Source organism: Pan paniscus, chromosome 3 (assembly GCF_029289425.2).
Source record: "Pan paniscus chromosome 3, NHGRI_mPanPan1-v2.0_pri, whole genome shotgun sequence".
Classification (NCBI taxonomy): Eukaryota; Metazoa; Chordata; class Mammalia; order Primates; family Hominidae; genus Pan; species Pan paniscus.
In genome coordinates, this window is record NC_073252.2 from 92477260 (window position 1) to 92502767 (window position 25508).

A 25508-nucleotide genomic window follows, 5' to 3' on the forward strand; every position below is an offset into this window, starting at 1 on the left:
GTGCGGAGTCTTGCTCTGTCGCCCAGGCTGGAGGGCAGTGGCACGGTCTCGGCTCACTGCAACCTCTACCTCCCGGGTTCAAGTGATTCTCCTGCCTCAGCCTCCCAAGTAGCTGGGATAACAGGCATGCGCCACCACACCCGGCTAATTTTTGTATTTTTAGTAGAGACGGGGTTTCGCCATGTTGGCCAGGCTGATCTTGAACTACTGACCTCAGGTGACCCACCCGCTTCAGCCTCCCAAAGTGCTGGGATTATAGGCGTGAGCCGTCGCGCCCGGCCATAATCATATATCATTTAACAAAACATAAAATATGATGATTTCAGCATAAAATCAATATAAAAATTATTGAGGCATTTTACATTATTTTTTCATACCAAGTCGTCGAAATCCAGTGTGCATTTTACACTTCCAACGCATTTCAATTTGGGCATTATATTTTCAACTTTAGTCCTTAAATGTAGTGCTTAAAGGAAATGTTAACGACCTGGCGCGGTGGCTCATGCCCGTAATCCCAGCACTTTGCGGGGCCGAGGCGGGTTGGTCACCTGAGGTCAGGAGTTCGAGATCAGGCTGGCCAACATGGTGAAACCCCATCTCTACTAAAAATACAAAAAATTAGCCGGGCGTGGTGGCGCACGCCTGTAATCCCAGCTACTCAGGAGGCTGAGGCAGGGGAATCGCTTGAACCCGGGAGGTGGAGGTTGCAGTGAGCCGAGATTGCACCACTGACCCCAGCCTGGGAGACAGGGCAAGAATCCGTCTCAAAGAAAAAAAAAAGTAAAGAAATGTTATCCTGCTTCAGTTTTAAATGTTAAATTATTTAAAATTACGTAAAACAAAAAATTCATGGTCTCAGTTACAGTAGCCACATTTCAACTGTTCGATAGCCACATGTGGCCAGTGGCTACCGTTAGGGAAAGAGCAGCTTTGGATCTTCGCCTTTGGAATTTCGCTTGCACTTCTGGGGGCCGGGGAGCTCACGGACCTCATGAAGTTCATCCTTGCTTTATATGCTCCTTGGTTAAGAATTGTCCTTTTCACGTTTTATAAGCCAATTCACAGTTTAACAGTCTAGTTACTTTCCGTATGTTCACTGAACATTATTCACGTTTTCTTATGAATAAATTCCTCGGGCGTATCAAGCAACCCTATAGAAGGCTGGAAAGTGGACTATTGATTTGGATTTAGAAAAATAAACTGAAGATACAGTGGTTGAATCACTTTTGGCCGCTTTTATGTATCACTGTCTTCTGGTGTGATGGACAGGGTTAACTTCTATCTGTTAGGGTTACCGGTTTTCACCTTCCTGACAGGTAAACTTCTGGGTCTGCACTTTTCAGAGCATGTAAAGCTCTTTCAAAAAAAAAAAACGCAGGCAGTAACCGACGAACTTGCATAGATAGAGATTTATCCAAAGTACCCTTCTATTTTTAGGCAGAGCAACTGCTTGCCAATTTAAATTTCTGGAGAGAAAAATGCACCCACTACAAAACGGACGAGCGGAGGGTTAGACCTTTGCCAGGTAGCGCTCAAAATCCGCTAAGACTACTCCCACCGAAACTCGGTAGCGCAGTTGTCTTTCCGCAGCTGCTTCAGCCAGCCCCAGCAAGCCCGAGCGCCCGGCGCCGCCGCCACCTTCCCCGCCCCTGCGCGGCGCGGCTGGGACTGGCCCAGAGGCGTGGCCGGGAGCGGAGGGGCGTGTCCTGGGTCGGGGGTGGGGCGAGGGAGAGCCAGGAGGCGGAAGTTCCCGCGGGCGGTGGGGACGGCGCCCGCACCGCGAGTCACTTGTCAGCCCTTGTCTGAGGCGGAGGCAGCCCCGCGCCCGCGCCGGACCCGAGGTGAGTGGCGGCCGGCCGGCGATGCGCCTCTCGGATCTCCGGTGGGAGAAGGGAAAGAACCGCCCGCTGTGCGCCGAACGCGAGAAGGGAAGCCCGGCTGGGGACGAGGAGGGGGCGCTCCTCGGGCAGGGATGGCTCCTCAGGTGCTTTCTGGGCGCGGAGCGGCGGAGGTGGGAGAGCAGCTTGGGAAAAGGAGCGCCCGGAAAAGGGCAGCGCTGGAGTCCGCGTGAGGCCAGAGGGCGAGCCCTGGGGTCCCCGCAGCCCGGGCCGACCGGGACCAGCGTAGCGGAGACGGGGACGCGGGAGGGCGCCCGGAGGTGGCGAGGGCCGGCGGGGACGGGTTCCCGGGCACTGCCGCTCCCACCCACCCGGCTGCCGGCGTCGCCGGGCACCACCGTGGTGTGGTGTCTGAGTGCCCAGTCCTGCGCCAGTCTCTTGGAGGGTAGGAAGCGGGACTCAAAGGAAAAGGCGCGTTAGTTTTTCTGTGCTCCCAGCCTACTGAGAAGCATTTATTTCTCCCCCAGATATTTACAGTTTTGTGTAACCTGTTTGGGGAAAACTTCTGCGCGTCCAGAAATAAAGCTCGTTTAAGAAACACATTTGTCATGAACACGAGATTTGTTAACACTTGAGTACTTGTTGGGGCTTTTGTAAGACTGTGCCTTCGGTGCGTTTTACAATAAGTGGAAAAAGGAAGGGCGTGTGGACAGGGCAGAGCTTGGAAAGAAAATTCGTGGCGGCGCTGGGCAGGGCAGATTTAGGGTGTGATCGCCAGATCCTATCCCAAGTCCGCCTTCCTGACGGGGAGGACGTCTGAACTCGCCTGCCACGGAAACGGCCCGTTCGGTAGCCTTATTTGGCAAACAAGGCTAGGCGTGAATCCCTCCTGGAAAACTGTCCTGTCGGCTGCTTTCATCCTGTGCCTGTGGCTTTAGTTCTTCAGCTCTACCTACATTCTCTCTCCATTGCGGGGAAAGAGAATCTCAAGATATTTCTCTTTAATTTCAGGCCTTTTTTTTGTCACTCTGTGTAGTTCATCTTGAGTTCTCCTTTCTCCCCTCTCACCCACTAATGAAGCTGAGATACAAGTGTGGGAAATACCAAGCTTCCTTCCCTAGTACTAGAGCAAAGACATTGTTTAGACTTTCCCTAAAAGAAAATCCATAACTATACAGAAATTCCAACCTTTTCTACGTGTTTGAAAGAGTATGCTGCTATTTCCTGCCTGCTTGGTATTTGAGGAAGGGCTTGGGCACTAATAACCAGATGGAGGAGTCTTGGAAAGGCCAATAAAAATATTGCCATTGCTTGGGGCAGAGACTGTTTTAAGGCAGATAAATTCCAAATGAAGCTAGCAGAAGAAGCATCTAGAAATGAACGGACAGTGACTAGAAATGAAATGACACTGGTTTTGTAGTGTGGCTGTGACCTTGCCAGTGCTAGGAATTTTAATAACAAATGAGAGAAGTTAGGAAGGGAATCCCCAAGTAAAGGGAAGTTGCAAGTACATGGGTTGATAATCTAAATGAAATACATTTTCTTGTAGGGAAGAATGGGGCCAGAGGAAGTTGAGCCTAACTTTCATATTATTCCCCAGACACAAGTTAAAGATTAATAAAGGAGGGCAGGCTGCCTGTGAAATATCAGTTGGCTTTACACGATTCTGATTTGTATTGTGTCAATATCAGGACAGTCCTTCTATTAGTTTTCTGAAAATCTTCTCCTTTTATAGCGGGAAAGCAATTGAATTATGTGTGGCTCGTTATTAGCTTCCCACTAGTAGTTTTTCACCTATATATACAGTTTGACTTCCGGCATGGCCTTTGGATCTTTTTTAGTGCTCTGTGCCTATTACTTCATTACTGAAGTAATGTGTTATTGCCTTGTAGTTCAGTATACTACCACGCCAGTAGAAAAGCTGTTTCGGTTTCTGATACAATTTTCTGTAATTTTTATTTTCCCTGATATAATTTTTCTTTAAAAACCAGGCTTATTTGAATGTTTTGCCCCATTTTCCCTTTATGAGAAGAAGGAATGTTTGCTTTAAATATACCTATGGCTCAAATATCTATATCTGCAACTATGAATTTGGGGTGATGGGCTAGAAATTTTGAATGGGTTAAAACATATTTTAAGACAGGTAATATTAGGTGGTGATTTGGTTGAATAGCTTACATTTTCCAAGGAAGTATGTTTTTAATATAAAATTACATATCTGTTATGTTTTTAATATTTTTTAAAGAGAGAGAATTATTGCTTCTTAGTATTCCATTAAAACAAAAGAAAACTTCATTCCTCTGTCTCCTGCCGTTATAACAACCAATAGGAAACTCGAAGTTTTTTTTTTTTTTGCTTTTTAAAAATTATATGAAAGTACTACTAGGAGAGTCATCACACGCACACTTACAGCAGAACAGACAAAAGAAAGCACCGAAGCACTGGTTCTTTTCTAAACTGCCAATTCCGTTTGAATGCATTAACCCAGCACTTCTGCTGTATTTAGTCATAATCTTATTCACCGAGTGGCAAATGCTTACTCTCTGCCTGGTGAGGTGTGTGTATAAAACAAAAAGCAGGTTGTGACTAACATCACTGTACTAGAGTATTGCCTATCGTTGACTATCTGAAGGAAAAGTAGATATCACTTTAAGTGTGGAAAATACCATGTCCCCATAGGAGGAAATACAAGTTGTAGTTCATGATTGGAGAGAATAGTTTTGTGCATTGAAAAACAGCTTCTCATTGTAAAGAATTTAGTATTTGGAAAGCATGAATGGGAGCCTACTGATTTGCAGTCTCTTTCACATGTTAGAGTAACTTAGAATTTAAGTAAGTGCAGTTGAAAGACTCTTGTCAATTGCAGACAAAAGAATACATGAAGTGGAGGGAAGGAGAAAATCATTTTGAATTCAACCTGAAATAAAATCTTGCTACATTAGTGAAGTATTGTAAAGTACTTTGAGTTAAACTTTGCATGCAAGAAGCCACAAAATTGGATTGAAGCAAGTTGTGAAACATATTAAGTGTCTAGAAATGTATTCTGATATGGAATTTTTAGACCATGGAAATTGCCATGAGTGTAGAAAATTTATATTAGCTCACGGATTGCTTTTCTTAAACTGAAATTAATGAAGAACTTAATTAAGACTTATCTTCTATATCCTCTCACCCCCCTCAAACAAAATACTAAACATAATTTATGTTCTAGGGTTTCAAGTAAACATTTTTGCTAATCATCTGATTTTCTTTCACAGCATATTTCATTTTCTGTCATTGGACTTTGAGCCATTAGAACCATGAGCAACTACAGTGTGTCACTGGTTGGCCCAGCTCCTTGGGGTTTCCGGCTGCAGGGCGGTAAGGATTTCAACATGCCTCTGACAATCTCTAGTGTAAGTAAACTTTACAAATTTTGTTATAGATGTTCATTCAGTGCTTAGTCCTCGGGCTGAGTTGTTTAATTCTCTGTTGATCTGTACTCTACTTATTATCATTGCTCCTGGGATTTGATCTTGGCAAATTTGATTATCTATAATAAAGTATGAGGGGAGTAGATTTAGCAAGGATAACTGACTTCAATTTAACTTCTTTTCGTTTTCCCCCATGTTATCAATAATAAAATGGAAAAAGCATTTAACTGGGAACAGACTGTACATTTTTGAACTGTCCCTAATTTGGGGAATTCTCTGAATCTTCGTTTTTTTCATATATAATTTTCAGAGGTTGTGCTATGGGATTTTAATAATCTCTTTCAGTTCCAAAAGCTGTTTGTTAAAAACTGTTGATCAAAATTGAATAAAATGATTGTTTTGGAATTATTTCCTCAGCTCACTTTCTGGTGGAGGTGATAGCCAACAGTAAGATGGCCAAAAGCTACTTACCCTTGAAGAGGAAATGAAGGGCTTGGAGCTCCAACTAGATAGCCTATGAATAATTGAGATTTGGCTTTTTACCTCATTATGGATTTAGTTTGAATGTATTCTGTGTATATATTTTAAGGATATGTTTTCATGATGATGATGATAGCACTGATGAGAGGAGTAATTACAGCTTCTATTTATTGAGACTTGACTATATGTCAGGTACTGTTTCACTTTCATCACCAGTAGGTAATTATTACTATTAATTATATAAGTTTCTAAAAGGTTTGTTTTTGCATATTCAAATAAATATGAATTTCCATCTTCTTTTACTCAAATGGTGGCATATTATACACACTGTTTTTTTTGAGACGGAGTTTTGTTCTTGTTGCCCAGGCTGGAGTGCAGTGGCGCAATCTCGGCTCACCACAACCTCCATCTCCCGAGTTCAAGCGATTCTCCTGCCTCAGCCTCCCGAGTAGCTGGGATTACAGGCATGTGCCACCACGCCTGGCTAATTTTGTATTTTTAGTAGAGACCAAGTTTCCCTATGTTGGTCAGGCTGGTCTTGAACTCCCGACCTCAGGTGATCTGCCCACCTCGGCCTCCCAAAGTGCTAAGATTACAGGCGTGAGCCACCGTGCCTGGCCCACACTGTTTTATACTTTGCTTTTTTTTGCAACAATTTACCCTGAGATCATTCTCTATTAATATATAAGGAGGTATGTGTGTTTTTTTTAAAACAATTGTATAATTTTATTTTATAGGGAAAGTGACATTTAACCAATCCCCTACTGAAGAGTATTTGTGGCATTTCCATATTACTGTTACAGTGGTACAGTGAATACCAAATATAAGTACATACATATATATGTGAATATATGTATCTACGTCATTTTGAAAGGTTGTGCCAATTTGCACTTTTGTGCAATGCATGAAAATACTATTTTTGTGCCAGTCTTACCAACAAACTTGGATATTTATCAAGTGCTGTGAATGCATCATCTCATTTAATTATCATACCAACATGCAAAATAGTGATATTATTCCCATTGTATATAACTGTGCTGTGCGCTCACATGACTGTATGGAAGAGCTGGCTTTCCAACAGTTATGCTGTGCTGCCTCTTTAATAATTCACTTTACCTTAAATTTAGTTAGTTGTTTCTTTAATCAGATATTTAGAAGATTGTCATTTTAGTTAATAATATATGTGTATGTATAAATATATATACACACACATACTCTGCATCTTGTATGTGTATCCAACTTCATTTTGAAAGATTAAAAATAAGTTTGTAATGCCTAAATATCCTTATTAAAATACTGCAAATCCCATTTTACTAACGGAGTTTCCTTTGTTTCTTGGCTGTGGATTTTTTTAAAGTTATCTTTAATTTATCATCAATTTCTGCCTTGATTTCAGTTAATTAGATTTTATAAGGAAGTATATATATGTAATCCAGCCTGCAAGTTTTAACACCTTTCATGGTTAGATGAAATTTTAAATGTAAAGCATCCATGTGAAAATGTGTCATGTGATTTATTCCTGTTTGAGTGAGTTGGTATTTTATTTCTTCTACTGATGATCTATTATGGGAACAGGAGCAATCTTTGAGTATTATTGGTTTTTACGTTTTGTTAGCATTTTATATTTTAAATATTCTACTTTAATTATCTAAAGAAAGTTATTAGTTTAAATGCTTACTTTTTTGCTGAAAAAAAGTTCAGAAACAAATTGACACCTAAATGAGCCAAACTTAATTATCACTTTGTTGTGTGGTAATAGAAATGCAAATAGAGTATGTTTGCGAATTTTGTGGTACCGTGTCTTTAAAAAAGTTTCATGTGCTTCAGTTTCCTGGCAGACAGTTTGAGGTACTAGCTCCATGTTGTGATGCTGATACAACAGAACACTGTGTACATACATATGTGCCCTCCCCTGGCACAGAAGAAATGCTTTCCTTGTGTAGACAGAGTGCTAATTAAAGGATTTTGAACACACTGATTAAAAGAGACTATGGTAACAAAGCTGCTGAGTTATTTCTGTTCTCTTACAAAAGTCTCTGCCATCTACTGTGACCTTTTTGGGCCTTGTGCAGTGGGGCATGCAATTCATTCTGGACTGGAGAGGATTGGAAGGGGAGGGGGAGGAGAGAAGGGAATGTTGGCTCAATTGGGCTGCTAGGCTCTTGGCCTTTCATTGTAGTTATTTTTAACCCCTTGTGTGGTTTAAATATGCCTAGTAACATTGCCTAATAAAGGTTTGCGTTTAATAACTAATTTATATTGTGGTAAGATTGTTAATGTTATAAATTTTTAACTTACTCTCATCTTAATTAGTTCTTTGGTTATACTTTTTCTGCCTTAATTATGTAAAATTACTGGGATATTACTGGTCATCAGGTTCTTTAATTAATAGTATCAAGAAACAATTAAAACCTGAAAGCATGCTTAAAACATGTAATTTAATGATTCACTTACTTTAATAATGCACATGAAATTCTTAGCAAGGTCTGGCAGTCTCTCAATTATCTTTTATAATAATATTATAAACTTTAAAAAGAAAACTATTTAGAGACTTGAAACATTAAATATTTAACCCCTGTAGTTGTAGGGAACATAGCAGTTACGGTTTTGTTTTGTTTTTTTAAACTTATTGTCCACTGAAATTAAGAAAGGAAAAAAAATAAGAAGTTTGTACTTAGCTGGAAATCTGCGTCTTTATTTAGAGTTCAAAACTGTGCAATTTTTCCTCTGATTAGGTATTATTATGTTGAACTCCAAAGGGTCATTTACATTCCTTTATAACACTGGAGCTCTGGTGTATCGAATTGTGTTATGAGATAAGCCACTAGCAGGGACTTGAACATTCCATTTTCTTTAGATTTTGTTGTATCAGCATGTGAATATGCTGAATACAACTTGTATCCTAAAGCATACAAGCTATAACATTTTCACATTGGACTCAAATTTCTTCATCATCTGTATTGTATGAATTTTGTATACTGTTTTGTTGGTGGATTTCTAACATAAGATTGCCAGTTCCTGCTAGCTTTTTAAAAAGATCCTCAGGTTGCTGTAGCTGGATGATCACATGTCGTTTAATTTCCGATCCTTAAAATGGAGTGCCGGCTACCTAAGTTTGCAGGCTGTCTTTTTATGACCCTGTGTTTATGGAATTGCCCTGAAGCCATGGAATGTGAGGATGGGTTTCATTGTAGCAGTGTGGGTTTGTTGGTTTTTGCCAGTATATTTTATAACAAGAAATAGGAGACTTGTTGGATAATTCAAGGCTATATTTTGGCCAGTTGATACTCTTCATGATGGAATTATAAGAAAGATTATATATTTGTGAGTAACATCTTTTAAGTTGTTATATCCTAAAGTTGAAATACTCTGCTGTGTGTTACTTTCTCATTATGTTTGGGCTCTTTTCTTCACTGTCAATATTTGGATTACCTGAAGATGATATCCCAATTCTCTGTAAACACATTTTAGATGTTTCTTTAAGAGATAAGGATTAGGTCAAACTTTTTAACATCTAAATAACAATGACTTTGATTCTCAAGAGTTAGGGGAGGATAAATTGTTATAAGCTTGGACAAATTCTAATTGGATTTGAAAAGCAGAAGAAACTTACCATTGCTTGGATTATGGAGCCCTGTTTGGGAGTCTAACACAGAACAGAGAAGGACAGAATTGTGAAACACTTTGCTATGAATTCATTGATTCAGTAGTTATAGTAATACTTCCTAGAAGCCACTGAAGAAGATACAAAGTGGGGAGTACAAAGGTTGGATGGAAAAGAAATAAGCACAGTGCTATAGAACTAGACAGTGTCGTAAGACCTGTCACAAGTCAATATTCTATGAAATGACAGATTCTGATAAGTGTTTCTCAGTTTCAGTGGGTGTAAATCTTTTGTTTGTGGGGGTTGGTTTCCTTTAGGAGAAGTTAATTGAACTGATCCTCAAAGGATGAAATTTAAACACCTCAAAGTCAGCATTTCTCCGTGTTGTCCAGTGCATAGTGAAGATGAAGACTTTTCTTGCCATTGCTTGACTCCAAGTAAAGCTGTGAATGTAGTTGAGCGATTCTCCAGACCTGCCAGCTGCAGTTTCCCTCCTACTGGAAGACAGAAAGACTTTCAGTCCTCAAGCTAAAATGAGAGAGCCATCCTACCTTGAATAAATGGGCCCATTGTTAATTTTAAGCTCTTGAGTATTTTCTTTTATATTCCCTCCAAGCTACCCTGTCATTATGCCAAGTTAGAAAATTAATTTAGTTTGTATAACTATATGATGTATATTTCACATGTGTGTTCACTCTGCTTTAAAAATATTAATTACCTTTTGTGTGAAGTTCAGAGACCTGTCTTTTCCCATGTGGCAGTTTTATATGTTTTGTGGTCACAAATGTCAGGAATCTCAATGTAATTCTGGATAAATTTTTCTGCTCTATGATTTGTAAAGAAATGAAAATCTTATATTTTTTAATTGAAAATTAGTAGTTTTAGAAAAAAACGCACTTATTTGATTTTAGTAAACGTTGGGCATTTTGAAAAGTTATTCAGAGAAATGTTACTGGTAGGCAGGACTTTTGTATCTGATGGAGGAAACCGGTGTAGGGTTTGGATAAAATAAGACTAGCAGGCTGGGCACAGTGGCTCACTCCTGTAGTCTCAGCATTTTGGGAGGACAAGGTGGGAGGATCGCTTGATACCAAGAGTTCAAGGTTACAGTGGGCTGTAGTCATGCCACTGTACTCCAGTCTGTGCCACAGAACCAGACCCTGTCTCAAAAAAAAAAAAAGAAAAAAAAAAGGTAAGAATAGCACTTTAGACCTTGGGAAAGAACGTTTTCATGTAACTATTCATCTACTCGTGAGTTAGGTATATCTACCTACTTAAACTAAGAATAGATAGATAATAGATAATGTACAGCTGTATATTGGAAAGACTGGGATTTAAATCTTAGCTGGAAAATCAGTTCATTAATTTGAGCTTCTGATTTTCTTTGATGTATGGGAAATGCTTTGTAAATTAAAAAGTATACAGGTAGATTTGATTATTATTAATAATTTGGAGCCTATGAGCTTTCAATTTTTTTTAGAACTTCTGAGGCAAAGAGCTTTTCTTTATGATAGTTGCTAGTCACACTACATGTGAATACACAGTTGAACAGTGGTCTTTGTCTATGACATCCTGTTAGCAGTAGTTCTTACCCAGATTCCCATATACCACAGGACAAGTTATGTCTTTTTCCCCCAGTTACAACTGTATTGAGGACAAATCAGTTATGATTTAGTTATTTCTAGAAGCAAACGTTGCTTTAGACAAAAAGGAGTTATTTAGCATCGTATGAGAGAGAATTATGTTTCAGCTTTGGCAGATGAGACTCTAGGCCTTTATTTCAGTATCTGAGATGCAAAAAATATTGAGTACGTGACATAAAATTTGACAAAACTAGATATTAGCATGTGAAATAACAATATGTGGATCTGTTTGCAAATAAATGACCTAATGGAAATGAAAAGAGAAAACATTAAGTAACTAAAGAGCAGTAACCATGGTGTCTACTGATTCTTTAGGTATTCTATGTGTTGGGCCACTATATAGTCTTGTTGAGAAGGCAGGTTTGGTTCCTTAATTAACAGAGAGGGAAAAATCACTTTTCTAGCGTACTTTGTTTTTATTAAGAGGTTTTTTTTTTAAAGGTAATAAACTAAGAACAGACAAAGCAGAGAATATTGAATGAGTATTCCCTTATTCCTTCACCTTTCTTATTTTTTTGTTTCCTGTTGTTTAAGTATAGTTATCTACCCTTCTGTAAATACTCAGATTTCTTTTATAGCTGATGTTGTCACCCATTTTTTATGACAATTACTAAAACAAAGTTCACCAACCTTGTTGGCATTTAGTAACTGGACTCCCAACTGGGCTAAGCAGTTGTAGTAAATGTCCCTAATAGGTGTAAATAGAGGAGAGTAAAATGAACTGGAAATGTTAATAGGAGGGAATGAGAAAGAAAAAGTTAGATGAGAGAAAAAAATAAAGAGGACTTTTTAAAAGTCTGCAGTGTGTCACCCAGGCTGGAGTGCAGTGGCGCGATCTCGGCTCACTGCAACCTCCACCTCCTGGGTTCAAGCAGTTCTCTGCCTCAGCCTCTTGAGTAGCTGGGATTACAAGCATTCGCCACCATGCCCAGCTAATTTTTTTGTATTTGTAGTAGAGACAGGGTTTCACCATGTTGGCCAGTCTGGTCTCGAACTCCTGACCTTTGATCCAGCCACCTCAGCCTCCCAAAGTGCTGGGATTACAGGCATGAGCCACCGCACCCAGCTTAATTTTCTTTAGGTAAGACATTCATATGGTTCAAAATTCAAAAGATACACGAGCATATAGGGGGAAATGTCTGCTGGTGCCCTGCTGTTCATTTCCTCCTCCTGGAAGCCACCTGTGTTAGTAGTATACTTCCAGAGATAATCTATAGGTATATCTCCTCCCCACCCTCCTTTTAACACAAATAGTATGCTTAATAGAAATACTTACTTTTTTGGCATTTTGTTCACTTAACCCAACATCAGTAAATATATCTTCATTCTTCATTCCTTTTTTACCACTACACTGTGTTTGGATTTGTCATAATTTTTTAAATCAGTTCCTATTGATAGACAATTAGATTTTTTTCTAGTCTTATGCTTTTACTGACACTGCAGTGTAAGTTTTGCCCATATATGTATATATATATGTGTAGACATTTAGATTTTTTCTAGTCTTTTGCTTTTACTGACATTGAATTTAAGTTTTGCCTATATATGTGTATATGTTTGCATATTTGTATATTTGTCACATAAATTCCTAGAAATGGAATTGATGAGTCAGAGGGTGTATGCATTTGTAATTTTGACTGATATTGCCGTCTTTATAGAGACACTCCTACTCATAATATGAGGATGCCTATTTCCCCATACCTATGCTAGCCTAAGTTTCAACAGACCTTGATCATTTCCAATCAGATGGGCCAGTTTCCACCTGTCTTCTTTTTACAGGGCTCAGTCACAAGTATTTTACAAAGGATTTTCTGTGTTTTCAAGTGGTTTGTTTTCCATTTTGCAAGATAATCTAGGAAATAAAAACATGCTGCTCTTCTTTAAATGATACCATTAATTTCTTAAAGATGCCATTTTCTGAATTCTTTCATCCGGAGCTTTTGTTAGTAATTCTCTCTATCATTTGTTTCCCATTTCTAAACTAACTTCCTCTCTATCTTAACCTATTACTCCCAGTTACATGGCAAAAGATTTTGTGTTTTTGGCATAGTGCCCTGTCATAGACTTTTTGGAAAATTAAGCAAATCACATTTAATAGATTCAAAGTTGTTAACTTTGGAATCTGCTCAGTAGGCTGATACACAATCGACCCTTGAACAAAACAGGGTTTAGGGGCACCAACCCCCTGTGCAGTCAAAAATCCATGTGTAACTTTTGACTCCCCCAAAACTTAGCTACTGATAGCCTACTGTTGACCAGAAGCCTTACCCATAATATAAACAATTGATTAATGCATATTTTGTATGTTATAATATTAAATACTGTATTCTTAGAATAAAATAAGCTAGAGAAAACATTATTTAAAAATAAGGAAGAGAAAATATATTTACTGTTCATTAAGTGGAAGGGAGTCATCGTAAAGGACTTCATTCTTGTCATCTTCACTTTGAGTAGGCTGAGAAAGAGGAGGAAGAGGAAGGGTTGGTCTTGTTGTCTCAGGGTGTGCCAGAGGTAGGATAGGTGGAGGTGGAAGGGAAGCAGGAGAAAGCAGGAGAGTTGGGCACACTTGGTGTAACGTTTATTGAAAAAAATCTGTCTGTAAGTAGACCCGTGCAGTTCAAACCTGTGTTGTTCAAGGGTCAACTGTATGTGTGGTTTTGAATTCTAGTCTTTAGCTCCTTTTAAATGATGTGACAAGGAGACTGACCATTATGAGGTGTTCACTATGGTCCGAGGAATGGCAAATTTCACCCTTATGAGACTCAGTGTGTTTTTATTATCAACCTTTATTAGCTAATGGAAGTTAACTGAAATCAGGTAGGTTTATAGAGTGTTCTGTAGCATAGTGAGTCAGGCATTGTGAAGGTATACTAATGTGTGGCACAAGGTAGTTACTCATTTTAGCCTAGTGTGAGCAGCAGAGTGTATGTGTTGGTAACTATAGTAACAAAAAGAGTAAGGATGCCAGGGATGTTTATATTTTTTTGTAGTAAAGATGAGGAAAGGAGGAATTTCTCTTTAGTGTGTTGCTGTAAATGTTAAATATGATGAGAAGAGTTTTGAATTAGAGAAGAATTTGCAACACTTGTTATTTGGATTCTGTGAATTGTTAAACATTTTTTTCCCCAAGGTCCAGAGATTGATTTAACAATGGCCACTGTACTTCATGATAATTGTCCTGGCTAAATTTTAATTGAAGAAAAGAGAAACTAGTTACTGTAATGACATTAACAATTTAATGCTGTTTACCATTGATTGGATCAGGGATTTAAGTGTTGTGATTCAGTTCCATTGAGATCTAATTAACAGCCCAGTATTTTTCAAATGATTTCTGGGATATTAACTTTTGGAAGTGGTAGAATTAAGAGATTTACTAAGGCTGTATAACACTAGCCAGAGCAGACTATGTTCTGAAAGTATGTTTGTTCTGAAAGTATTTTTCTTCTGAGAAAACGTTACCAGAGGACAAATGTCCTTTAGAAAACAAATGTTTTGTCCCTTAACTAGGACCCCTTAGAAATGTTCTGGAGAAAGAAATTATATCTAGCTAGCTAGCTATCGTGTTACACATGTAATTTCCATGATTTTGGTCATTCCTTTGAAGTATCTTTATGCTACTCACTTGCAAATATCCTACAAATGGTTGTTTTGATCTTTTTAGGGTAGACGTTTCTGTTTTGTTTATATGTACCTCTGTCTATTCTGGAAGATTCTGGTTATTTGGTGTCCAGTTCTCTGAGTGATTCTTTGCTATTTTAGCAGACAAAAGTATTTCCAAAATTCATCAATGGCTTATCCTCCTTCAGGCTGGTTCCTTATCCTCAGGCTAGCATCTTGACTAGGCAATAATTTTAGAAACTTATATTTAATATATTACTGCCTTATTTAAGAACTGTATGAGCTTCCCATTATCTTTTGAATTATTACTTAATTTCTCTGGTTGGTTTTCAAGTTGCATATAAATGGGCCCGTTTAATATAACTTGAGTTTATAGTCCAAAATGCCAATTTTGAACCCTGAAGTCCTTAGTCTTTTTATTCTTTTTGCATACTACTTTTGTTTATTCTTATCATCCCTAAAGCCCTATCTCTTCCTCTAGGAACATTCATGTATCCTTTGCTCTCTGAAATGTTTGACTATTCCAGTTCAATTCGGTCTCCTTTCTTTCCTGTATTAAATAATAATGATAATAATGAAAATATGCTAACGTTTATTGATCCCTTGTTACTGTTTGGGTCCTGTTCTAGATGTTTTGTACATGTTCAATTATTTAATTCAAATAACAGCCCCATGGGGAAGTGTGATTTTGTTTTAGTTTTATTTTTTTGAGATGGAGTCTCGCTCTGTCACCCAGGCTGTAGTGCAGTGGCATGATCTCGGCTCACTATAACCTCCACATCCTGGGTTCAAGTGGTTCTCCTGCCTCAGCTTCCTGAGTAGCTGGGACTACAGGCCTGTGCCACCACACCTGGCTAATTTTTGTATTTTTTTTTTTTTTTCAGTAGAGACGGGGTTTCACCATGTTGGCTAGGCTGGTCTCAAACTCCTGACTCCCGCCTCAGCTTATCAAAGTGCTGGGATTACAGGCATGAGCCACCTTGCCCGGCCAGGAAGTACGATTTTAAATCTCTGATTTAGAGATGAAGAAACTGAGGGGCAGAGAGGTTAAGTAACATGCCCAAAGTTACACAGCTGATAATTGGTTAGGCTCAGGATTTGAAACCAGCCAAACTGAGTAGTAATAATGTGTTTACCTGTTATGCTCTTATTTCCGAGGAATAGATGACAGTTCTCACTAGAGATAGCCAAATTTGTGTGTGTGTGTGTGCGTGTGTGTGTGTGTGTGTGTGTATGTGTGTGTATGTGTGTGTGTGTGTCTGTTTCTTTTTTTTTTTCCCTTTGTTTTTGAGACAGGGTCTTGCTCTGTGGCATGGGCTGGAGTGCAGTGGCACTGTCACAGCTCACTACATCCTTGACCTTCTGGGTTCAAGTGATCCTCCTACCTCTACCTCAGCCTCCCAAGCAGCTGGGACTGCAGGTGCATGCCACCATGCCTGGCTAATTTTTTAATTTTCTGTAGAAACAGGGTCTCATTATGTTGCCCAGGCTGATCTGTAACTCCTGACCTCATGTGATCCTCCCATCTCAGCCTCCCAAACTGTTGGTATTATAGGCCTGAGCCCCTGGGCCAGGTCTGTGTGTTTCTTAACCAGAGAATCAAAAACTTGTATGTATGGGAGTAACTGAGGTTATTAACAAAAAAATATATAACTGGTTTCCAGACTGACTAGTAGTCAGAATCATCAGTGAGACTTTGAAAGTGTGGATCCAAGGACTTTGACACAGACTTTGAATTTAGGATATTTAGGGATTCATTAGATTCCACATTTTTAACATGCTTTCTAGATGTTTCACCTGCACCAGTTGGGTTCCATTTTGTATACTTATGTTTGAGAACCATATGTAGCTTTGCTTTTGTAAAAACAAAAAAAAATTTTATTATAGAGCTTTTATTACTTAGATCATTTCAGCAAAAAGGTTAAGGGTAAGTTACTTGGAATTTGAACTGGAGTTGACTAAATAATGTGACAGATCTGCTTTTCTCTAACTGCCAGCCTCTTCCTGATTTTTCAGAGTTCAGTCACCATAGATCAAGTCTTTTATAGAAGTAAATGGCAGTTTTAATAATATATGATGTCAGGTATTAGTTATGTTTATGATGCTGTAAACACCTTTATGACAAATGAAAGATTTGGAGAACTTTGAAATTGGCATGCTATTTATAATATTTTAATGCTTTAACAGTTAATACGGAATGTTAGATTTACCAGAGACTTACAGAGAAATCCTTGGCTATACTAGGTTTTGTTTTACACCTCATGATAAAGTGGTTTCATTAAAGTTAAAACAAACAAGTTACAGTCTTTTAAGGCCATGGCCAGAGAGTTCAATTCAAATATTTGGACTCCATGTTAGATTTCACAGCAGTACAGTTTAAGTATAATGAATAGTTCATGTATTTTGTTAGATCATGAGCCTCTCTTATCACTCAAGAAAACCCCCGAGTCTTATTTATTCAAGATTACTTTAGAATTCCCAGTACATGTTCAGTAACTATTGATTAATGATCACAGTGGTAATAGAGAACGAATGGGAAGCTGGGTTGCCATTGCAATCAAGTTTCTTCTAGATTTGTTAATGTACCTGATTGATAGAATTAACTGAGGAAAGTTTTTTTTTTTTTTTTTTTTGAGATGGAGTCTCACTCTGTTGCCCAGGCTGGAGTGTGGCGGCATAATCTCAGCTCACTGCAACCTCCGCCTCCCGGCTTCAAGCAATTCTGTGCCTCAGCCTGCCGAGTAGCTGGGATTACAGGCACCCACCACCATGCCTGGCTAATTTTTGTATTTTTAGTAGAGACAGGGTTTCATCATTTTGGCCAGGCTGGTCTTGAACTCCTGACCTCGTGATCCACCCGCCTCAGCCTCCCACAGTGCTGGGATTACAGACATGAGCCACCGCGCCCGGCCTAATGAGACATTTTAATGAAACATTTTGGTTTTCCTTGTTTTCAATCCTAATCAGGATTTAAGTTTCTAGGAAGTATCCTAGAGGTTACATTATGTGATAGACCCTTACTTCCCAAGGTGGTCTTCCCATGTGTCAGCCAGGATTTGTTTTTTGTCTTTCCGACCCAACAGTTCTACTTCTTTTCTTTAGTGCCCTGCACAACAAACATGCATGTTTGCACATTACAGCCTTTCAAACAGGGGAATGAGTTATATTTCCCTTTGAGTCTTGTGGATATTCTGTAAGAAGCCATTTCTTCAAATGTTTCTCTCATGACAGCTTCCCTATCTTCACATCCCTTAGCATTTACCTTTAAAAGTAGTTTAGGTTTTAATTGTCTCTTTAAGTCAACTCCTAGAACTGAACCTAATACCTCAGATATGTTAAGACCAATGCAAAGTTTTAATTATGAAGTAAGGAAACTGATTTTTGTATGACTTGATGGTGGGATTTAGAAGCTGTTCTGAGCAATGAGCTTGATGGAACTTTCACTTTTTTCCCTCTATGCACTTTTTTTTTTGGTGATGGCGTCTTGCTCTGTCACTCAGGCGGAGTGCAGTGGCGCAATCAGAGCTCCATGCAGCCTTGAACTCCTGGTCTCAAGCGATCCTCCTGCCTTAGCCTCCCAAGTAGCTGGAACTACAGGTATGCGCCACTGTGCCCAGCTAATGTTTTACATTTTTTGTAGAGATGAGCTCTTGCTTTGTTGCCCAGGCAGGTCTCAAACACGTGGGCTCAAGTGATCCTCTGGGATTACAGGAATGATCCACGGTGCCTGGCATCTGTGCACTTTTGTACTGCTTGAAATTTTTACAATTTCTATGTCTTCTGTTTAAGAGAAGACATAAAAAGGAAAGAAAACTAAACCTAGTCTGTGCTCTGTCCATGTGCATATTTAGGCTTGTCTGGACATAATATGGAGATTAGGAGAGCCTAAGAGAAGCAGATGTTTTTGTTTGTTTTGTTTTTAGGTGCGTATGTCTGTGTGGTGTGTGTTTGGATGAGAAATCAAAGACTCATGAGAATAAATTTAGGAAAAACATAATTGAGGTGTAGTCAAACTTAGTCCTTGTCGATTTTATTGTTACTACTTACTATCTTTTAGGAGAAGTGGGTAAATTCTCAGTATGGCAGGTTATGTCCTGTTGATATGGTTTTCTGAATGACACATGTCAGAGCCATAAGAAGAGGTGTTAGTCAACACATATTTATTGATCTCTTACCATGTTCTGGGCCTTGGATATAGAGTGTGCTTTTCCATTTTCTGACAAAGGCCACATGGCACATGATATGAAATGTAGGAAGGAGATTGGACATAGGAGAGGACATAAATGTCATCAGATCTAGGAAAGGAAAAGATGAGCGTTGATCACATAGCCTGTGTCAGGGTTGCAGGGAACTTCTAGACTAGGATTTATAGAACCCATGGGGCAGACACGAAAGTAGTAGTGGCAGACAGAATCATTTATTCTGTATCTTTATTGAGTGCCAGCTATGTGCTCTGTACTGTTGTATGCACTGAAAATACAGTGATAAACAAAACAAAGTTATGTACCTTATAGTCTAGTAAGGGGGAATGGTAACTCACACACACAAAAAACAAAAAACATAAGCAATGTAATTTAATAAGGTGATGTGCCAGAGAGTAACTGGAGGAAAGGGATGGGTGTTTAGGGGTAAGAGTTTCATTTTTAGATTGGGCAGTCAATACAGGCCCTCTGAGGAGGCAGCATTGACCTAAGAATGAGAACTAATCATGTGAAGAGCTGGGAAAACACATTGCAGGCACAGAGATTAGCAAGTGCAGGGGCCTTGGGACAGGAAAGAGCTGAATGTGTTTAAGAAATAGAAAGGAGGCTAGTGTGGCAGGAATGCTGTGAGCAAGGAGGAAAGTGGAGTGAGAATAGGGAGTATGTCCAGTGCCAGGGTGAGAGATAAAGAGGTTCCTGGTAATGAGGAGGATAACATTGGAGGCCATGGTAGGACAACTCCTGGGGATTTTAGATGGATTTTGATTCCTCTGGATTAGAGCTGAGCTAGAGAGAGTGGGTTACTATTATGGTGATCTGACCATATCTCCAGGCTGGTATGTTTCATAAATTGCTTTTGACAGAAATTCCAGGGCAAGAATTTAAAATTTTTTTTGAGCAAAGGAATAACTGTATAGCCTTCTGAGGTGACTATTTGGAAGTGAAACACTCATTTAAATATATGTTTGTCTTGAAAATTTTTAGTTATAGTTCTAACACATACATGATTTTTTTTCATTATTTGCACACTGATTATATTTTTCCTATTTTGCATTCTTTTATTTATTTATTTATTTATTTTTTTTTTTTTTGAGACAGAGTCTCACTCTGTCGCCCAGGCTGGAGTGCAGTGGCATGATCTCGGCTCACTGCAACCTCCGCCTCTCGGGTTTAAGTAATTGTCCTGTCTAAGCCTCCCCAGTAGCCAGGAGTACAGGCACATGCCACCACGCCCGGCTAATTTTTTGTATTTTTAGTAGAGACAAGTTTTCACCATGTTAGCCAGTATGGTCTTGATCTCCTGACCTCGTGATCCGCCTGCCTCGGCCTCCCAAAGTGCTGGGATTACATGCATGAGCCACTGTGCCTGGCCTAAATTTTGTTATTTTTATTGTTAGATGTAGCTTGTCTCCCAGATGGCTTCTGTTTTCATTTCCTTGTGATGTTATGACCTTTTCTACTTTAATAAAGAAATGTTGCATACACATTCAGGAGTTGTTTACAAATTATGCTGGTAACACATTTATTAGAATTTGCCTCAAAGACAAAGTGAGTGTTAGGATGTTTATTCTAGGTCAGATCTGTTGAGCTGAAAAAATTTTTACAGTATATCTATTTTTAAAAAGAATATTTTAGCCAATTGGTTGGCTAATATACCCAATGCCAAGAGTTACATTTTATGACCCTTTTATTATTTCTAGTGGAGGGTGTGTATAAGTTTTAATATGTTTTTCATTTCTGAACTTTCAGAGAGATCACTTGATTAGAGTTAATGTCTAGTTTCAGTAAATTCAGATTTTCAGCCTTCAACATTGTAATTGACAAAAATGTCATCAGTATCATATAGCTCTAGGTCCTCAGTAGTAGATAATAATGTCTACATTATGAAGTAGTAAATTATGTAACTTCATACTTCATATTTGTATTGGTCTGTTCTCACACTGCTAATAACATATCCAAGAGTGGGTAATTTATAAAGGAAAGAGGTTTTTTAATTGATTCACAGTTCCACATGGCTGGGGAGGCCTCATAATCATGGTGGAAGCGAAGGAGGAGCAAAGTCACATCTTACATGGCGACAGTCAAGAGAAGAGATCATGTGCAGGGGAACTCCCCTTTATAAACCCATCAGGTTTCGTGAGACTTTTTCACTATCACGAGAGCAGCATGGCAAAGACCCGCCCCCATCATTCAGTTACCTCCCACCAGGTCCCTCCCATGACATGTGGGAATTATGGGAGCTACAATTTGAGATTTGGGTGGGAACACAGCCAAACCATATCAATATTCAAGATCAGCTTTTTATAAATTCAGGGTAGCAAGTTTTTCTGTGAGTTTTGGGGTATAGTTGCAAAATACTACTTTAAAACCAACTTATAAATTACCCGTTATATTAAATATGATAACACAATACACCATAAAGTCTACTTGAGAGATAGTTTCGTAAAAGATTTTATCTTAGGTTTAAAGTAATCTAATAGTACTTAAATTTCTAGCCTAAAAAAAAAAAAACTTCAGTTAACCATGATTATATAGTGATGAATAGTCAAATATCTGTAAACATTATATTATCAAAACTAATATATTAGTACTGTATTTTTCTTGCTTTTTTCATAGCAGTCTTTTAGGATTTATATTTTCTCCCAACATAGTACTTTAGAATTACATTTTTAGAGAACTGTATTCCACATGCTGTTGATTGTAGTTATTACAAGTGCCAGCCCTGGAACAGAATGCCTGTGTGTGGATCATGGCTCTGTAATTTACCAGCTGTAATTTACCACTGGTCAAATTATTGAACAGTGCCCCAAGTTCTTTACCTGTCAAATAAGGGTAAAAATATTTGCATCATAGGATTGTTGAGAAAATTAAATAAATTAACACTTGTAAGGTTTTTAGAAGTGCCTGGTACACAGTAAGTATTCAGTTAAGGTTACCTAATAACATTGTAAGTTACCTTATAAGTATTTGTACTTACAAAGATCTTATAAGTATTTATACTTACAAAGACCTTATAAGTATTTATACTTACAAAGACCTTATAAGTATTTATACTTACAAAGACCTTATAAGTATTTGTACTTACAAAGACCTTATAAGTATTTGTACTTATAAAGACCTTATAAGTATTTACTAGTAATAGGGAGTTGAAACAGTTTTGAAACTATTATTGAAATAATATTTCTAGATGCGTCACTTCTTAGATAATATCATCTTCAAAATTCAATTCTGCTTTTCTTTTTTGAAGGTTTTTATGTAGGATTTTCTAGAAGCAATTTTTTTAATACACACACATGCGCACGCGCACACACACACACACACACACACACACACACACACACCCTGTAGGTTTGGATTGAATTACTTATGAAGTCTCTTCTTTATAGTCAGTACATAGTAAATATTTGTTGAATGAGTGGTCCATTTCCTTCTTCCATCTGTCATGGTCTGGCATAAACTCTCCAAGAGATTTGAAGGGAGAGTTGGCACCAGTAGTACCTCCAATTAGACATTCTTTCCACAGTGATTGCCATTCAGTGTAGTTTTGTTTTGTTTTGTTTTAGATTCTTTTAAAGTAGCATGAAACACAGTATTGCTGGTGATAGGCAGTTGCTCTAGGGAATAGTTTTCTGCAGTGAAGGATGAATTCACAAGACAGAATATGTAAGTGGAATGAATGTAGACTAGATGAACTAAGCAATGTACCTGCCTTTTGTACTATTGCTTTCTACGTGTTTTTCCAGCATCAGCTGCCTGTGGGTAGAGGTCACCATGCTCTTTATCTTGCCATCCTGCATCCCTGGTGGTGGCCAGCTAGACTAGGATGAGTGCCTCCCTAAATGCGGCATTTATAGATAAAGTTGGGAGATTTGTATGTTGTCACACTGGTTACAACCTCTGTGAATTTTATGAAATAAATTATAAAATTTAGCAAATCTGAACTTCAGTCATATAAATGTAAATTATTATTGCTCACTCCATTGATTTATTTACTCATTCCACAAATATTTATTGAACATTTATTATATGCAGGACATTGTCCTAGGAACTAAAGATACAGCAGTGATTAAAACAAAGTCTGTGCTCTCTCAAATCTATGTTTTAGGGAGGTGAAGAAGAGACAGTAAACAAAAATAAATGGTGATAAAATGGTATGGAGCAAAACAAAGAGGTATAGGGAAAGAGTGGCAGTTGCATGGGGCTTACATAATTTGTAGAAGGTGAGCAAATAAGACCTCACAGATAAGGTGACATTTGAGCAGAGATCTGGATAAAGTCCAGGAATAGTATTCAGGGCAAAGGGTAAAGACCTTGAGGTGAGCATTTGCTTGGCATGTTCAAGGAACAGCAAGGCTCTGATGGCTGGAGTAGGCAGAATGAGAGGGAGAATAGTAAGAGGTGATTTTATTTTTTTTATTTTTATTTTTTGAGACGGAGTTTCACTCTGTTGCCCAGGCTGGAGTACAATGGCACAATCTTGGCTCACTGCAACCTCCACCTCCCGGGTTCAAGCAGTTCTCCTGCCTCAGCCTCCCAAGTAACTGAGATTAAAGGTTTGTGCCACCATGCCAGGCTAACTTTTGTATTTTTAGTAGAGACAGGGTTTCACCATGTTGGTCAGGCTGGTCTCGAACTCCTGACCTCGTGATCCACCCGCCTTGGCCTCCCACAGTGCTGGGATTACAGGCATGAGCCACCGCGCCCGGCCCAGATGGTTTTAGAGAGCTGAAGGTAGTTACTTCTCAAAATTAAATCCTGTGCTATGGTTTGTTGATGGGACAGAAGCTCTTTTTCCTTGGATTAAAATAAGGTCTTGTCAACATAGTGGGTGTTTTGTTTGTTTTTGGTAAGCAGTAAATATTTTCTCTCAAGTTTGAAGTCTCTGCTGATTGCAATGTTGTTTTATTAAAGACTGATGTTAATTATTAATAGTATTTGAAGTTTTAAAAGGTTGTCAGTGGTGATATTTGCATTCTTGGTACTGTTGTTTGATATGTAGGAAGAGTAACTGATTATGAATGAGAAGTGGAGTCAGATTAAATACATAGTTCAGTGATAATTTTTATGGAGTGGTGACTAATTTATTTTCATTGTCATCATCCTAACAATAATACTCACTTTAAAAATCAAGGTGAAATAAAATTATTTTTGTCTTTACACCAAGATTTCAGCTTGAAAATGGAGGCTGAGAAATTTTAGTATCTTTTGGGTAATCACCAAAGTAACATGCAGATTATTCTAGGCATATTAGCATGTCGAATGTTTTAGTTTATTTAGGGATTTGTGAAATAACATTTGAAATTGCTTTTTAAATTTTTCTTTCAGAAGGCTTTCTTGGGAAACTTTGGTGTCATTCAGTGGATGATCATTAAAACATTTCATTTACATCTTTTTTATTGTTGTTTTTGTTTTTGTTTGAGACAGAGTCTTGCTCTGTCGCCCAGGGTGGAGTGCAGTGGTGCAATCATGGCTCACTGCTACCTCCGCCTCCTGGGTTCAAGTGATTCTTCTGCCTCAGCCTCCCGAGCGGCTGGGATTACAGGCATGCGCCACCACGCCTGACTAATTTTTGTATTTTTAGTAGAGACGGGGTTTCACCATGTTGGCCAGGCTGGTATGAAACTCCTGACCTCAGGTGATCTGCCCACCTTGGCTTCCCAAAGTGCTGTGATTACAGGTGTGAGCCACCATGCCTGGCCCATTTACACCTTTTGAAGACAGCTAATTTATCTGGTGAAGTGGTAGCCACAGACCAATTGTCTTGGCTTCCGTGGTAGTCATTAGACTATTTTTATTAAAATTTTATTTCTTATTTGTATATTTTAGAGACAGGGTCTTGCTCTGGCACCAAGGCAGTCAAGATCACAGCTCACTGTAATCTCCATCTCTTGGACTCAAGGGATTCTCCCACCTCAGCCTCCCAGGTGGCTGGGATTACAGGCACATGCCACCATGCACAGCTGATTTTTTGAAATTTTTTGTAGAGGTGGGGTCTTGCCATTTTGACCAGGCTGGTATTGAACTGTTGCACTCAGGCTGTTCTCCTGCCTTGGCCTAGCAAAGCGCTGGGATTACAGGCATGAGCCACTGAAGCCAGCTGACATTTTCAGTAATAATAGCTAAGTATTTTCTTGGGAAGGGGCAGTTTTTCCAAATTATTTTTCATATCAACTTTGATTCCTTTTAAGACAAGTTTTATCATCGTTAGACAATTATCTAAGTTATCCCATTGAAAAGTTTTATAATCAACTTTATTACACTTTAGGTCAATGAAACTTCTGCCCTCCCCCGCCTTTTTTTTTTTTACCTAAAGGAGGGGCAAGAAATACAAGAAATTTTCTCCTCAAAGGAGGTTGTTGTATAAAGGAGGGACTTATTCTAATGGAGAACTACTTTCTAAATTCAGTTTAATGGTAATGCTCTGAATGCCATGCAGATGATATGCCTCTCTAGAGTTGGTAACAGTTTTAAAACTTAATTTTCAATAATTCTGTTAAGGAAGTACTTTCTTCAACAAAAATTGGCAGTTGATTTAGCAGGCTCTTTAAGGTCTTACATTTGGTTTTTAGATAATTCAGATTTTTTGCAAATAAACAATGGACTCTTGAGTTTCATGGTCAATGTGCCCTTCCCTAGAAATGATGATGAGTATTTGCATTAGGGTTAATTCTTTTCAACTTAAAGTTGTAGTCTTTCTTTAAATGAAAATAAAA

The 25508-nt window shown here is 38.6% G+C and overlaps 1 protein-coding gene across 11 annotated transcripts in view; it reads left to right on the forward strand.

The window, feature by feature from the left end:
- The first annotated feature begins 1701 nt into the window (after positions 1-1701).
- The window catches only part of PDLIM5 (PDZ and LIM domain 5), a 216444-nt gene continuing 192637 nt past the window's right edge, over positions 1702-25508 (forward strand). For 7 of the 11 annotated variants that reach the window (XM_063603832.1, XM_063603833.1, XM_057302108.2 and 4 more), the window contains exons 1-2: positions 1721-1841; positions 5096-5233. In XM_063603832.1, coding sequence (XP_063459902.1) covers positions 5138-5233 — 96 coding nt within the window. In that variant the 5' untranslated portion in view covers positions 1721-1841; positions 5096-5137. Of the gene's footprint in view, positions 1985-5095; positions 5234-25508 lie in introns of all 11 variants that reach the window. The other 4 variants (XM_003829906.5, XM_003829908.5, XM_034958926.3 and 1 more) reach the window with 2 other exon arrangements.